General features: G+C 40.5%; 1 protein-coding gene across 1 annotated transcript in view; it reads right to left on the reverse strand.

Moving 5' to 3' along the window:
* Window positions 1-16,172, reverse strand: part of stx1b (syntaxin 1B) — a 58,725-nt gene that overhangs the window by 23,402 nt on the left and 19,151 nt on the right. The window contains exons 2-3 of the mRNA XM_051420150.1: window positions 6,701-6,775; window positions 2,732-2,831 (exon numbers count right to left, since the gene is read on the reverse strand). Coding sequence (XP_051276110.1) covers window positions 2,732-2,831; window positions 6,701-6,775 — 175 coding nt within the window. The remainder of the gene's footprint in view (window positions 1-2,731; window positions 2,832-6,700; window positions 6,776-16,172) is intronic.

The raw sequence follows: 16,172 nt of genomic DNA on the forward strand, positions 1-16,172 counted from the left end.
CAGTACAAACCTTCAGAATATAGAGAGGAATAAAACTGGAAGGTTTGGTGTCTGTAGGAGCTGCTGAAGAGGAGATTTCTGGCTCAGATTTTGAGAAAAAACTCACTTTGAAAAAACAGCCTTTAAAGATATATATTTTAAATTTCACTACAGGTGATGTTTTTACATTAAGACAATAATTTTTTGTGTTACAAGTTTTCTGAAATGTTATGTTTAAATATGCAAATGAGGCATTATCTACTTAAACAGTTGCAACTTTTCATTTACAGAAATCTGAACATTGGATAAAGAGGGAATGTTGAACATCTCCTTTTATCACTCCATAAATCAGAAAATACTGTCAACAGACATTAAAAAATAAATGTTTGCAATGTTTTTATGAATAAAATCTGATAAAAATCTTCTGGTTCAGAGTTTGAGAGAAAACTAATTTTGAGAAAACAGCCTTAAAAGATATATATTATAAAATTTAACAGAGTCAAAATTTTAAACTAATAGATATCAGCATAAAACTGCCCCAGCGGATTATTTAATGCTACTACAGACACAAACTCAAAGTAAAATTTACAGCTAAACGTGTATTTGGTGTGTTTTATTTCCCACTTGTCTGAAAGAAGATCATAAGCAGTTTTTCAGACAAATTAAAGGAAGTTTGTTTATCTTCACATAAAAATATTTTTATATTTTCAAACCACCTTGCCTCGTTGTGCCCCAATAAGAGGGCGAATCTGAATTAAACAGATAACATCCTTTCTTTCTTTGTTTCACACATAATCAGAGAAGAAAGAGTCGATGGAGACTCATCAGACACACAGACGGACGTCACTCACATGTGGTTAACCTCCTCATCTCCTCTGAGGTTAACTGGACTTCATGCAGCTTAAACACTTCAACCAGAGGACGACTTCACAGGCAGCATGCAACAGGAAACACAACGGACAGGGGAAAAGGAAAAGAAATACGGGACAAAGAAAGAGAAAGTAGAAAAGGAGGAAAGGATGGAAAAGAAACAGAAAAAGAAAAAAAAATCATTTATCATGCAAACAACAGAAAAGAAAACATGCAGAGACGTTAGATCGAATCCTGACGGCATGCACAACAAACAAAAACACACAACACAAATGTTCTTCTGCTGTGTAAAATAACGTTCATGCAGACAACTGTAAGGAAGTCTAGTGCTGCCAATATTAAAATTAAATCATTTAAAACAGACTTATTTTGAGGAATAGTAGCAGACTAGTAGTCAGACTTATAGTTTAACATCCAGATTTACTCAACTCTTCCTCAAGTTGTTCAAACTACAGACATTATTTTTACAGACATTTTAGAGTGATGTCATTGCCTACATTGCAGGGAGACAAACTTGAGCGTACGCTGTCAGCTATGATCATCGTTAAGCTGTAGGAGCTAAAAAAACATCTCAGGTCGATTGACATCAACTATCTGTTATTTATGATCCATCACATCACAAATACACATTTACAAAAACAAAAAGGAGATTTTCTTTCCTAAAAGCAGGAATTCGAGTCTACGTGATTGATTTGATCAGAATATTTTAACAGATTCAGAGAAAAAAGAGTATTTTATTCTGAAACAGCCTTATTACAGCACGTATCTCCATTCTGTTATTAATTATTCAGTCAGAGTTTTGAAACTCACAATAAGTCCAGAGCAGCATATTTCAATATTACTGAGTCACCAGAGATCCAGATCTCCTGAATCCTGAATCTGAGCAGACAGACAGTTGTTAACCCAACTACATCATCGTCAGAACTACTGCTGTTCACATCTGTGATCAGTCACGTCCAAAGGGCTGCTAATGATTCTGTCTCCTCCCGAACCCGACGAGGAACCGATTTTGAAGCCAGACTTTTTACAGTGAGATGCTGCTGACAGCACAGACTGGGCTTCAGGCTTCAGCGATGACATTGAGTCATTAATGCTGAGTCACAGTGTGCCAGGGTCAGGGTGAACGCACTGCAGCTCCAGATTTTTGTTTTTCCCCGATGTGTCAGGAGGAGGCGGATCGAGCTGACTGATGGCGGCGCTCGGTGGACGTCTGCCAACGGGCTCAAACGGTGAGCTGCAGTCATCATCGGCGAGCAGTTAATGGGATCAGGTTTCACTCCAAGGTTCAGGGTCGAGTTACTGACACAATATTGAACACTTTATGTCTGTATTTATAGTCTGAGAGCATCCAACACACAACCCTACAGCGCTGACGGGACACACACATCACTCTGCACGCAAGCCTCATGCTAACATCAGCATGCTAACACATTAATTCATGTCTGACAGGTATCCTCATTACCATGTTCACCATCTTTAGTGTTGTGTTAGCATGCTGACATTTAGTACAGCTGTACGGAGGACCTTTACTGACCGAATCAAACTCTGATAGTGAAAGTGAGGAAGAGGAGCCAGGTTGTAGCCAGTTAATTAATCAGTAACTGTTAACGTTATCCATCATCCATCGTATAGATCAGGCCGCCAGGATTAGTTTCAGTGAAGTTGGAAGTTATTTATTCCGTGTGTTGAACAACCAGACTGTGTGAAGTTACACTGTGTTGGAATAAATTAAATAAATGTTCAGTCTCCTTGCTGTTTGTTACTGCTGTTTCTGTCAGTGTTTAACATATTATAACAAAAATAAACTGAAATGTTTGTCCTTTAAAGTTGTTGTTGGGGTTCAGTGTGTGTGTGTCTGTGTGAGTGTGTGTGAGCGTCTTACTTTCGTCAGGGTTAGGTGCGGCCAGGATGGCGCTGTGCTGCTTCTTGACCTGCTCCACATCCTCTGACAGCTTTTCTATACAGCCTCTGATCTCTTCAACCTGAGCACACACAAAACACACAAAACACACAAGTTACAGTGAGGTCATCGCAGTGAGGTCATCGCAGTCAGGTGACACAGGGACACAACCAGGAAATAACATCAGTAATATTAGTTATACTGAAAACAATCTAAATGCTAACATCAGCTTACTAATATGCTTAAAATGACAATGCTAACAAGCTAATTAATGTCTTTACCATGTTCACAACCACCAAAATAAAAAACAAACACATTAATATGCCATTAAATACACCAAGAAATAATATTCAAAAATGTAATTTAATTTGCTTCTGTTTTAATTCCCTTTGCATTTACTTTCCAATTGAATTAATTAATGTACTCCTTTTTAAATATATTTGTTTATGTATTATTTCCTCCAAACTTATTTATTTCTATGTTTTCTTTTACATTTCTGCTTCATTATGCTGATGATGTGCTGTCATTCATTTGGTTTTTTTATGTATTTTTGGGGCTTTTATTGCCTTTAATTGATAGTGACAGCTGAAGATAGACAGAAAAGGGGGGCAGCTCTACCAGGTGAGCTATCCAGGCGCCCCTCATTCGTTTAATGTTAAGGTGGCTCCGACCAGAACTCTGATGTGGATCATATTTTAATGGAGAAAATATTTACAGAAGCAAAGAAAATAAATACAAACACAAATTAAAAGTTGCAGTTGTGGTCCTCCATATTGCTGAGGCTAGTGGCAATGTCATCAATTTTACAGGTATTATATTATTTTTTTAAATAAATTGATCATTCAGAGCATTTACTAAATAAAGTATTAATAACAAACTAAATAAAATAAGTTAAAATAAAAATATAAATTAATTATATTAAAAGCTGAGAGATAAACTAAAAATGAACTAAACGATGCTGAACTATAATAAACTGACACACAGAGTAACGGATCTTTATCAACAATGTCACATCTCGGCTGTTTCAGTGAATCGGTATTTGATTTATTAAACTCTTAAATAAACAGCCTCAGTGTTCACTGACGATCAGCTGGTTTTAAGTGTCTTTGTGGTTTCTTGTCCTCCACACAAGACGGTGATCAGCTCTGAAGCTTCCTGCCCTCCGGTGGGAGATCAACACCAACTCTGTGTGTGTGTGTGTGTGTGTGTGTGTTCAGTCGATGTGTATCGGCTGAGGAGGATAATCCACCTTCCACACTGAAGGTCACTGCGCTCCCACGCCACAGTGACGAGTTCTTCTTTAAACGCCGGGAAAGTTTTGTCAGAATATAAACTCAAGGACGGTGGATGCTAATTTGTTTTCAACAATGTGGACGATAAACAGGAACATTACAAACTTAACACAATCTGTTCCGTCTACACTGTAAAATATAATCTGTATGTTAATTTTACAGATTATTTCTGTATTTTTTAAATAGATTGAAATATCAATAAAATTGCAAAAATATCCTCTGAATTTACATGATTAATGTAAAATAATGTGAAAAATCTGTAACTGTAAATAATCATCAAATGACTCCCTATTTAAAGAAAATTTCCTTTTTTTCCACATAAAAAGATGAAAATAAATGTGCAAATCTATTTGCTATATCTATATATTACTGTTTATTTAATATATTAAACTGATACATTTAACTTTAATACTGTTAATACATTTTTAAAAAAGCATTTTTTGTGTAATTTTACATGGATTTGTTTGTTAATTGACAGATGTCAATTCATCTTTCCATCTTGTATAATTATAGAAGTTTTCACAACAGAAACATTGAATAAATGTTGTTTCAGTATCAGTTTTGTATCAGTGTATGAGCATTGGTAAACTGTCAAAATACAGTTTTCATCAGTGTAAACAGCAATAAGTACTGTAATTTCACTGATAATGACTTTTATTTCAGTTCTATAAATTTTAATATTCTGATTAAAATAAGAAAAATCCAATAATAACAGCACTCTGCTGTAAATATGAGCCTGATTATTTGTATTATAGCAGAGTTCACCTGTATTTATAGCTCATTGGTTTTACAGTGTAAATATCTTTAATTAAACATTAAAAAGACACAAAATGAAACAAGATTTTATGTAAAAAACTGTAAACTTATAGAAAATTAATCATTATTTTCTTTATTTTACTGTATTTTTTTGCCGTCCAGCTGCTGGAATATTACTGGGTTTTATACAATTTTTTTATTTTTTTACACAGATAAACTCCACATATTCTCTCAGAAACAATGAGTTTGAAGGAGGACGGCTCAGTTATTGATGCTCTGAGGAAACGGGCTAACGAAGTGAAGCTGAGAGGAAAACATAAATTCAGCAGTTCATCTGTCTTCTCGCACAACAGCAAACTGAACAACTTCACTGCAGCAGCGGCTCTTTCTGCCCGTCTGGCTTCAACATATAAATCTGATCTTCATCAGTTTTAATCGAGGAGGTTTTTTTTCTCTCCAACAAGCTCATTTTGAGTTTGATATTGCTTCGTATAATTTATAATTAGCTCATTAAGATTGATTCAAGCTCTGATGGAGGCTGTAAACTTTTTGTGAACACTTTACTGTCCTCATAACGTCTGTTTGTGAACACATTAATGTCCCTATAACGTCTGTTTGTGAACACATTACTGTCCTCATAACATTTGTTTGTGAACACATTACTGTCCTCATAACATTTGTTTGTGAACACATTACTGTCCTCATAACGTCTGTTTGTGAACACTTTACTGTCCTCATAACGTCTGTTTGTGAACACATTACTGTCCCCATATCGTGTGTTTGTGAACACGCTAATGTCCCTATAACGTCTGTTTGTGAACACATTACTGTCCTCATAACGTCTGTTTGTGAACACATTACTGTCCTCATAACGTTTGTTTGTGAACACATTACTGTCCCCATAACGTCTGTTTGTGAACACGCTAATGTCCCTATAACGTCTGTTTGTGAACACATTACTGTCCTCATAACATTTGTTTGTGAACACATTACTGTCCTCATAACGTCTGTTTGTGAACACTTTACTGTCCTCATAACGTCTGTTTGTGAACATATTACTGTCCCCATATCGTCTGTTTGTGAACACGCTAATGTCCCTATAACGTCTGTTTGTGAACACATTACTGTCCTCATAACGTCTGTTTGTGAACACATTACTGTCCTCATAACGTTTGTTTGTGAACACATTACTGTCCCCATATCATCTGTTTGTGAACACGCTAATGTCCCTATAACGTCTGTTTGTGAACACATTACTGTCCTCATAACGTCTGTTTGTGAACACGTTAATGTCCCGTCCGCATTAAAAGCCAGTGACTGTCTGTAACAGCTCGTGTTAACAGGAGGGAAAAGTGGACGTCAGAAGCTTCAGTGTGTCTCTGCCGTCGGTCTGCAGTCAGACGTGTCATGATCAGCTCACAGGAATTCTGTCTCTGTGCAGATCTTTGCACTGATCACACAGACTCTCTTTCACTCATTCATAAACCGAACAGCTGAACCAAAGATCTCCCAGGTGCTTTATGGGATCTTAGCGGCCGCTGGCAGCTTTTCTACGAATATTTCATGTTTTTGCGCATATTGTTTGCTTTTTTTGTATAGTTTATTAAAAATGGAATCCAGCTTGTTCCAGTGAGAATAAAACCTGCTGCCGTCCAGCTCGACTCAGAGGAAACTACAGACTGATACCTGCTTGGAAACATACTTGGATTGGCTCAGATTTGAAGATGAGGGGTCTGTATCCATCTCACATACCTTCAAAATAAAAGCTCTTTATCAAATACATTTATATCGTCAGTGAAGGTGAAAATACTTTGAGTTTCCTCTGAGAGAAACTACAGTGTGTAAGGTCTTCCAGGTCTTCCAGGTTTTCCAGGAAGTGTCAGTGTACCTGTGTGCGTCTTACCTGTTCAAAGAACTCATCCATGAAGTGGTCCCTGTCGACCTGCACCACCTCTTCATCATCATCGCTGTCCTTAGCCTGCAGACGGACAGAAAATAAACACGTTTCAGAATCATCATCATCATCATCATCATCATCACCGCTGTTCACTAAAGTCTAAAATCAGCTTTTAGTTACAGACGTGTTCAGTTGTTCCTTCAGTGGTGGTTCTGTTAGCTGAGCTGCAGCTGTGGGGAATCAGTTCTTCTACAGGATCTTTCAAAGGAAGGACAGACAACACCTTCTGTCCTTAGAGCCTCCCCAGAGAGGACGGACAGACAGGAAGTACAGGAACACAACCACGTGTAATAAGAATGCTGATGAGAGAAATTCTGATACGTGAAGATTGTGAAATATATGTGGATTCAGGGGGACGCGGAAAAACGTCAGCGGTGTGGTCGGGGGGGTTTAACGCTGACTGTGTGTGGGAGAGTTGACCGAAAACAATGATGGCTGTCGCTAAAGAGGTTAGCGTAGCCTCTGCTAGCATCACTTATATTAGAACACTCATTCATTGAAAGAAGAGAAAGGAGGCTAACATTAGCCTCTCATCTCCATTACAACTCATATTAAACACAAGCTAGCAGAGGTCCACATGGTTCTGTGTAACAAACCATCAGAGGCAGTCAGAAATATCTTTACAATATAAATCCTCATCCTGTTTTTGTTTCATATTAATATTTAAATTATTATTTTTAATGTTTGTTACAGACAGGCAGACAAGCAGACAGGCAGACAGACAGGTGGTGGGGTCAGCAGGTGAGACAGGCTACAGCGATCTCTCAGTGAGACAGTTTCCAGTTACACTGATTGGATTTCTATTATTGTGATAATGAAAAGCTCGTCGCCATCGACACTCTTTAATCTTTCTAACAGACCTGAGATCATCTTCATCAGCTACGGCTGCAGTGAGCGGTTGGCCTGTCCAACAACAACAACAACAACAACAACAACAACAACAACAACAACAACAACCATTATAATAATAATAATAGTGCATTACTGGCTGTGAGCAGACAGACAGAAGCAGAGGACAGGTGGGTAAACAGAGGAGAAAGACAGGTAGGCAGGCTGAAAGAGCAGCAGAGAGACAGGTGAAAGATGTGAGACAGGTAGGGAGAGACAAAGCCTCTCATCTCCATTATGCAAGCTAGCACGCTAACAGGCTAACATTAACCTCTCATCATTACGACTCATATGAAACACAAGCTAGCTGGTTAGCATAGCATCCATCCCTCCACCTCTGTGTGGTCAGACTGCAGTTACAGCATCCCTCTGTGCCCCCCCTTCCTCCCCCCTCTGCCTCACCCTGCGTCACACCGACTGCAGAGGAGACAAACAGACACAAAGAGACAGCGAGGGAAGGACAAACACACTCTGTTTATATTTCCCTCCTGGATCAGTCGACTTCAGGGCCGACAAACGGAGCGTCATCGCGCTCTCTGCTGGAACCAGTGATCTGATTCCTCAGCAAACATTATAGAGCAGTTAGCGACGCCTCGGCCTGCAGATATAAATAGCAGCGCTGAATCAGACAGTAAAGCTGCAGGAGGAGAGAGGCATCATGGGAACTGTGGTTCTGCTGCTGCCTAGCCCGACCCCCCCAGGGTCTACGAACGTCGGGTCCAACACTGAATGGTTCAAATTATATTTATTTATTTAACCCCCCCCCCACAACCAACAATAAACACACAACATCCAACTTATATAATATATTACAACTACAGGTTATTATTAGTGTTTATATTAATGTCTGTGTCTCAGGTGTCTCCACCTGGATCTGCAGTTTCCCACAGAGACTGATGGCAGCTTCCTCCTCCACCTGCCATCACACACACACACACACACACACACACACACACACACACACACACACACACACACACACACACACAGACAGTGACACACACACACACACACACACACACACACAGCAGGCCGACATGAGTGTGTGTGTAGTTCCAGAAATAAATCAAGTTGTGGGAAATCATGTTTCCGTCCTCACACCTGAACACCTGAACAGGTAAACAGGTCGACTGTCAGTGACTCCACAAAGCACAGATCTGACAGTCGACCACACCCACGGGAGGTTAAACAGTTGGTAGAGCTAACAGAGCTAACAGAGCTAACAGAGCTAACAGAGCTAAGCAGCCAGGAGCAGCTGCTGTCAGACTCTTAGCTGAGTTAGCAGCTCAGAGAGAGAACTCTCCGGTATGTGTGTGTGTCTGTGTGAGATCAAGGTAAAGATTGCAGTCCGATGCTTCTACAGCGTCTAAAGTCCGAGCAACTGCTGTGATCTCCATGATCTCACAGGATCCTACAGGGTCCCACAGGGTCCTACAGGGTCCCACAGGGTCCCACAGGGTCTCATCCTACAGGGTCCTACAGACAGCTGCTGGAGCTCGGGGAGCTCTACAGGAGAGAGCCGGAGCTTCTGGAGGAACAACCAGAGTCACACCAGATCCTGATCTGATCTGGAGACGTTTACACTGTTCACCTTATTTCAGCATCATATTGATCCGTTTATTGACAATAAATCAGTAAAATCGGATTATTTGGGGTTCACACTGCTGCAGTGAGACAGATCAAAGGGACAATATTTGCTTCACGTTTGGTGGGACTATAACTCTCTCAGCTATCCAACACCTTCGTTTCTATACGTTGCCGCTGAGCATTATGGGAAACAGAGATAGTGAACATGTCTGTTCTGAGCAGATAAGCCGTGTAACAAAGAGCTGCCTCTGTCCACCAATCAGCTGCTGTCATTAACCAAACACACACCTCCGCCGCCTGTCAGACTGACGGCCGTAAAGGTTTCACCACCTCCAGAGAGAAGCAGGGGCTGATGGGAAATATCTTAAACACCCTCTGTGGTCTGAAGAGAAAGCGGCGCTCGAATGAGTATTTGTTACGACCTTTGAACTCTTTATTACTGGATGTTTGTTATTCTGTTCAACATCAGTGATGTACGGAAGCTTATTGCTGCCACAACAGAAACTGATCAGTATCATTTTATAACGTGAAGTTTTTTGCTTTAACAAGAAGTTTTTCTTTTCTCTCGTTCTTCATTTAAAAACTAGAAACAGCAAAGTAAAAATAATTTCTACAGTAACGAGTTCATCTATCATAAAGTCAATGAAACCTTTCTGCTGTGACCTCTGACCTCCTCACTATTGGCTCCTCATATCGATGATGATTGATTATCTGAAGCTGGTTCTGGATCAGTTTGTTAAACCTGCATTCTCTTTAACAGCCAGCAGGGGGCAGCTCCACTCTGATAGTATTGAGTCGTATGGAGAAGTTGATTGATGAGCTCAGTAAACAGTTTCCTGATGAGTTTCTGGTCTCAGTCTCTAGTTTCAGTCTTCTTCCATACAGCATGATGTTCATTTAGTAAACGATGAAACCGAGAGCAGCTCAACTCGCAGAGCGCCATAAAAACCTACATGGCGATGACCGTGATGCCTAACTGCAGGTTTCAAAACGAGACTCCACAAACCAGAGACTGACGGCAGGTTCACACAGACTCACAAACAGATCAGATATGAAACGTTAGGAAAAAAGAGGACGAATGATGCAGCAGTGTGTGTTTGTGTTTGAATTGTACAGACAGTGTCCCTGAAGGCATCACAGTGCTCCTCCCTGTGGAAATCTTTTTTTTCCTCTGTGGATGTGACAGTGGAGGACTGGGTGACCTTCAGAGAGCAAACTGAGGACAGACAGAGAGACGCAGCTCATAATGTCACTTTAAAGATTTGTCATCACTCCGCCAGTTCAAAACAAAAAGCCAAATATCGTTGTTCTTCTTCCTGCCTACATCACCCACAATGCACCTCAACCACCGACAGCTGGGTGGGAAATTAGCGGCTAATGTCGCCTGCAGGTCTCATTTCTTTCTGACTTCAACAGATTTGTTTCATTTTCAGACCTTCAACCAACGCTGACTCGAGTGACATCACTTGAGGCAGTTCATTAAACTTCACACAGCGCCCCCTGGAGGTCTGTCTGCTTCATTCAGTCTCACACGCACACAGGGGTCGAAGGTCAGGAGCTAATGGAGGAAGTTTCATTAATAATTCATCAAGACACAAAAATCTTCTGTTGACATTCAGTTTCCAACATGGCTGCTGCTACAACCTGGACCAGGATCTGACGACTACAGTAAGAGAGAGAGAGAGTCATCGGCTCTGCACCACTTCACTCCACCTCTGATGGGAAAGTATTTTGTCCCTCGGGTGTTCCCGTAGCAACGTCAAGGGCGTCTCACATGACCCTCATCCTCATACTGCTGCTGATTGGACCATTGTGGACCAGGAAACTCTCCAACCTCCTGCTGATGTCCTGTCATCCTCAGCAGCAGTGGAGTAACTGAGTACTCTGACGTCCTCCTCCCCGCCCCCTCCTCTAAAACCAACGTCTCCACTCTGCCGCTGCTACGCAGCCGTTAGCCTGACGGTGTTAGCCTGACACCGCAGAGTTAGCCTCTCTGAGCCGCTAGCTTAGCTAACGTTACAACTGTTGACGGTATTTATGACGGACAGAGCTTCAGGGTCTGTGTTCTATCTAATGTCCTCCCCAAACCGATGGGTGTCGATGGGTTCACAGTGAAAAACAGACACAAACAGCGTGAATGTGCTTCTAGTGACTGAGAGCGGACAGGGGCAGGATGATAACTTCACCGTGAGCTGTATGCTCGCCGACTCGCAGTCGGGGCACAAACATAAAAAACAAAAAGTACCAGAAACAGAAAAATGCTCTCTGTACAAACTATAAAGAGTAAATCATAACACAACAACAACGCAGCACTTCTTCCACCGCTGCTGTTAACTTCCACTCTGTTACAGTAAAATACCAAAAATAAAAAGTACGACCCCGAAATCACAGACGTCTTCCACAACGAGGCCGTCTTCCACAACGAGGCCGTCTTCCACAACGAGGACGTCTTCCACAACGAGGACGTCTTCCACAACGAGGACGTCTTTCACAACGAGGACGTCTTCCACAACGAGGACGTCTTTCACAACGAGGACGTCTTTCACAACGAGGCCGTCTTCCACAACGAGGCCCCCGATAATACTGAATACTGATAACGAGGCTTAACTTTACTTCACTTTCTCGTATTCCTCTCCAATCGAAGTTATCCGATTACTCGATGGAATAATCAGCAGAATACTCGATTACTTAATTAACTGACAGCTGCTGTGAATATTTAAAATATCCGTGATTAAAAACAGTATCTCTGTTACCATGGTAACGCCGAGGTGTTAAAGTTTGTGTGAAGTGACCCTTTAATAAGAGCTGAGCTTCTCTTCAGGGTTCACTTCTTCCTCTTCTTCTTCAGAGTAACAAGAACGAGCCTGACTAATATCTGAACACTGTTACATAACAGCAGAGACTGAGACACAGTCTTCATCCAGAGGAGGAGGAGGAGGAGGAGGAGGAGGCGGAGGCGGAGGATTATCTATTGATTATTGATGTGATCAGTATAAGCTCAGTTTGGTGCGAGTGCAGCCTTTGGTGTTTCTTCTTCAGATTGGAGCTAACGCTAGCTGCTGCGCAGTTAAATTGCAGTTTTTTGAATGGAGTTTGGTTGGTTTACTATCACTTTAATAAAGGTCTCATCTCTGGAGTCGGAGAAAGGAAACGAGGTCATGAGGTCGAAAGAGGTGACAGGTGATTAAGTACTTTATCAGTGACACAATTAGGCGGTTTTATTATTTTAAATACAGACATTGGAGCTAACATTAGCTGCTGTGTGGCTAAATCTCTGTTTTTTTTAATGGAGTCTGGTGGGTTGGGAAAGTACATCGCTCTGCATCTGTGCTGGTACTTCCTGTCTGCGTCTCCAAACTGGAGGCGTGTTGACGTCCGTCTACTGTAGGTAATACACTGACTGTGTATAAGTACCTCACACAACCACACTGTCACTTTAATAAAGGTCTAATTTCTGGACTCGGAGGGGAGTTAAGGAAACGAGGTCATGAGGTCGAAAGAGGCGAGAGATGATTAACTACTTCATCAGTGACACTATTAAGCTGTTTTATTGTTTTAAATGAACACATTCAGACTCAGACTTTCATTTAAATATAATAGTAAAGAATTAAAAATGACACACGTGTTTAATATTATATCTTTACATGGTGTTAATATACTGAGTGCTACTGTTCATGTATCCGACTAATAAAGTTCTCTATATTGAATTTAATAAAAGTGAGAACACATATGTGTACACGTGTGTGTTTATGAGCAAATTAATCTGATTAATGTGAGTGACTGAACACTGAAGCCCTGCAGCTCTGCACACACTGAGAGGATGAGGAGGAGGAGATGAAGACGAGCGAGAGAGGAGGTGGCTGAGGTGGGGAGGGGAGGAAGAGGAGGAAAAAGATGGAGGAGAGAGAGGGGGATGGGTGATGATAGAGATGGAGAGAGACTGGAGGAAGAGAGAGCGAGCAGTACTTACAGGATGGGGGAGGGGGGAGAGAGAGAGAGAGAGAGAGAGAGAGAGAGAGAGAGAGAGAGAGGATGCTGCACTGTTAAAAACACGTTAAAATAACTTCACAGATAGAAATAAAGACTTTAGACGAGGATGTAAAATAAATCTGGTTCAGGATGGATATTAAAATATAATCTTTATTTTTGTAGGGAGATGAAAACTGTAATTCGACCTGAATGATTCACAAAGACTGAAATTAGTCTGTTGGAGAAATAAATTATTCACCTTTTTCACAATAATCTTCTTTACAATAGAAAATAAAAATGACACCAAAAGTAGAAATTTAGACTTTAACGAGGATGTAAAATAAATAATAACTGTTTCATGGATTTTCTCTTTATTATCAATTTCTGAAAATCATATTAAATCTGTAACATTTACTGGAAACTACACAACACTTCTTTTTTAGGTAGATAAAAACTGTAATTTGACCTGAATGACACACAAAGACTGAACTGAACATTGAAATTGGTCAGTCAGTTGGAGAAATGACCTAAATTAACAACAGCAGCTTCTTTCTTTCTGTTTTTTTTTCCTGCTGTTCGGTGCACGCGACCCAAAATCATGTTTTTCTTCTTTTTTTTATTATTACTGCAAAATATTATATTTTAAAGGTTTGACACATGATTTGTCTTATAGTCACACGTTACTATATTAAATGTTTATCATGAGCACATTTACACAGAAAATCCGTCTTCATTTGGCTAATATTAGGTCTGGAGTTCCTCAGGGGTCTGTTTTGGGTACCTTTTTACTTCCCCTGTTCATGCCTCCTTTATGTGATATTATTCACTTTTATGGCACCTGATTTAATTTCAGTGCTACTGATAAAGATGTAAGAGGTATTCAGTATTGCTTTATGGATCTTTAAAAAGTACTTGAGTACTTCCAATAAACAGACTTTAGCAATGCTGCATTCAGGAATATCTGCTGTTAAATATAAATGTATTAACTGTTTTTCACTCTAAGAGTTTGATTTTGAAAACTGAAGATAGTTATTATAATCTAATTTCTTTTTTACAGTTTAGGGCGGATATCATCCTGTCTTCTCATGTTAGTTAAAAGCCGAGCAACTGTGCTCATAATTTATTAATGTAAATACTATAAATGTATAAATAAGTGATGTTAACTTTAGTTTATTTATTTCACTCCAAATAAAAAAAACTACATTGTTTAAATTTAAAGCTGTTTTTTTTACAGTGTATTTCTGCCTGATGGCCCACAGGTTAAATTTTCTGTCACCACCTCGACCCAAATCTCCTCATATGAACAGATCAATACTCATCCATCATCCCTCCATCGGATTCCTTCACTTCCTTCCTTTTACTCTTCCTTCTTTCTATTTTCCTTACTGTCCTTTTTATGGCCTCTTCTTTTCGTTTAAATTCTCTCTCTCTCTGTCTCTCTCTCCCTCCCTCCCTCTCTCTCTCTCTTTCTCTCCTGTCATGCAGACTTAAATCAGGACGTTGACCTCAGGTGTCAGAGTGTGTTTCTGATGCCAGCAGTGTGTGTGTGTGTGTGTGTGTGTGTGTGTGTTTTTGCATGCATGAATACACACTGCGTTTCTGTGTGTGTGTGTGTGTGTGTGTGTGTGTGTGTTAGCAGTAAACCATGCCAGCAGCGAGCTGTGTTACCCACAATCCACTGGGATCTCTGGCTCTACCCAGAGTCCATCTGTGCTCTCTGTGACCGCTCGTTGCTTGAATGCGCCAACGTCGCTTTTATCAATCAGATTGTTAAGATTCAAACACGTCTCTCTGTTTTTATCAATCAAACACTTTCCAGTTTTCAGATTCAGGTTTTCTTCCACATCAAAGCTCTTAGAAATAAATGTGACACAGACGCTCGGATGTCAGAGCCTCTTATGAGCACCTGAATGCACCACGCAACCGTGACTGGAAGAGCAGAGTACAGAGGAGAGTTTATACACAGTGAACACTGAATCATCTTTACGTTCAAATACAAAACAATAATGAGGCTCATTCACTGGAAAAATAAAGCTTCATACAAAAGGACAATCTGTTTAAATAAAGGTTAAATAAAAATGTCTTATTGTCCAACCGACAGTCCAAAACCCAAATATAATAATAAATAATATCTATATGAATGATATATTCATTATTATTATTTTCTGTTGCCTAATCTTTGATTTAATTTGAACCGGATGAAGGATTTTAGTCATCGGACGTCTGGATCTTAAGTTATCAGAGAAACAAGCTGAGCTAACGTTAGCAGCAGCTCGGCTCGCAGCCCCTCCGGGACGTCCTTTGTCTGTCCAACAGCGTGGGAGAAGCAGTGATTGTTAAGGTGGAACTGCTTTATTCAGTGTGTTTAAGGTGGAACTGCTTTATTCAGTGTGTTTAGTGGTTTTAATCAGCGGGTCTGTTTGTGTTGGAGAGGAGGAGACCTCTGTGGATCATTGGGCTCCCGGTAGAAACCTCCTGAACCATGAACACTGAAGGAATCCTAACCGGGAGAAGCTGACTGCAATGACGCCAATGGTGGTGAAGACAACAACTCCCATGATCCCACTCTGCTTCACCACCTCATCACACTTCCTCTTCTCTTACTGTTTGGATGTGAGAGAGCCCCTAGTGGCAGAAACTACACACTGTACCTTTAAAAGAAACTTGTGTTCAACCCCAAAACCACACCGAAAGAAACAGAACAGACAGACCGAATAAAGACGAGTGACATCAAACCACCCTGTCACACACACACACACACACACACACACACACACACACACACAGTCTGTCTTCTTTCTTTATTTCTTTGGGTCTATAAATAAACAGTCAGACGTCGACTTGTTGTTCTCAGCTGAGGAGACGCCAGAGGGACGAACGCAGGAAATAAAGAGATGGAAGAAGAGAAAGAAAGAAAGGGGCTTTTATGGGGGGGGGTAATATTTGACAGGAGAGCAGGTTTTGGGGGGGGTTG

The sequence above is a fragment of the Dicentrarchus labrax genome, unplaced genomic scaffold (genome assembly GCF_905237075.1).
Source record: "Dicentrarchus labrax unplaced genomic scaffold, dlabrax2021, whole genome shotgun sequence".
Lineage (NCBI taxonomy): Eukaryota > Metazoa > Chordata > Actinopteri > Moronidae > Dicentrarchus > Dicentrarchus labrax.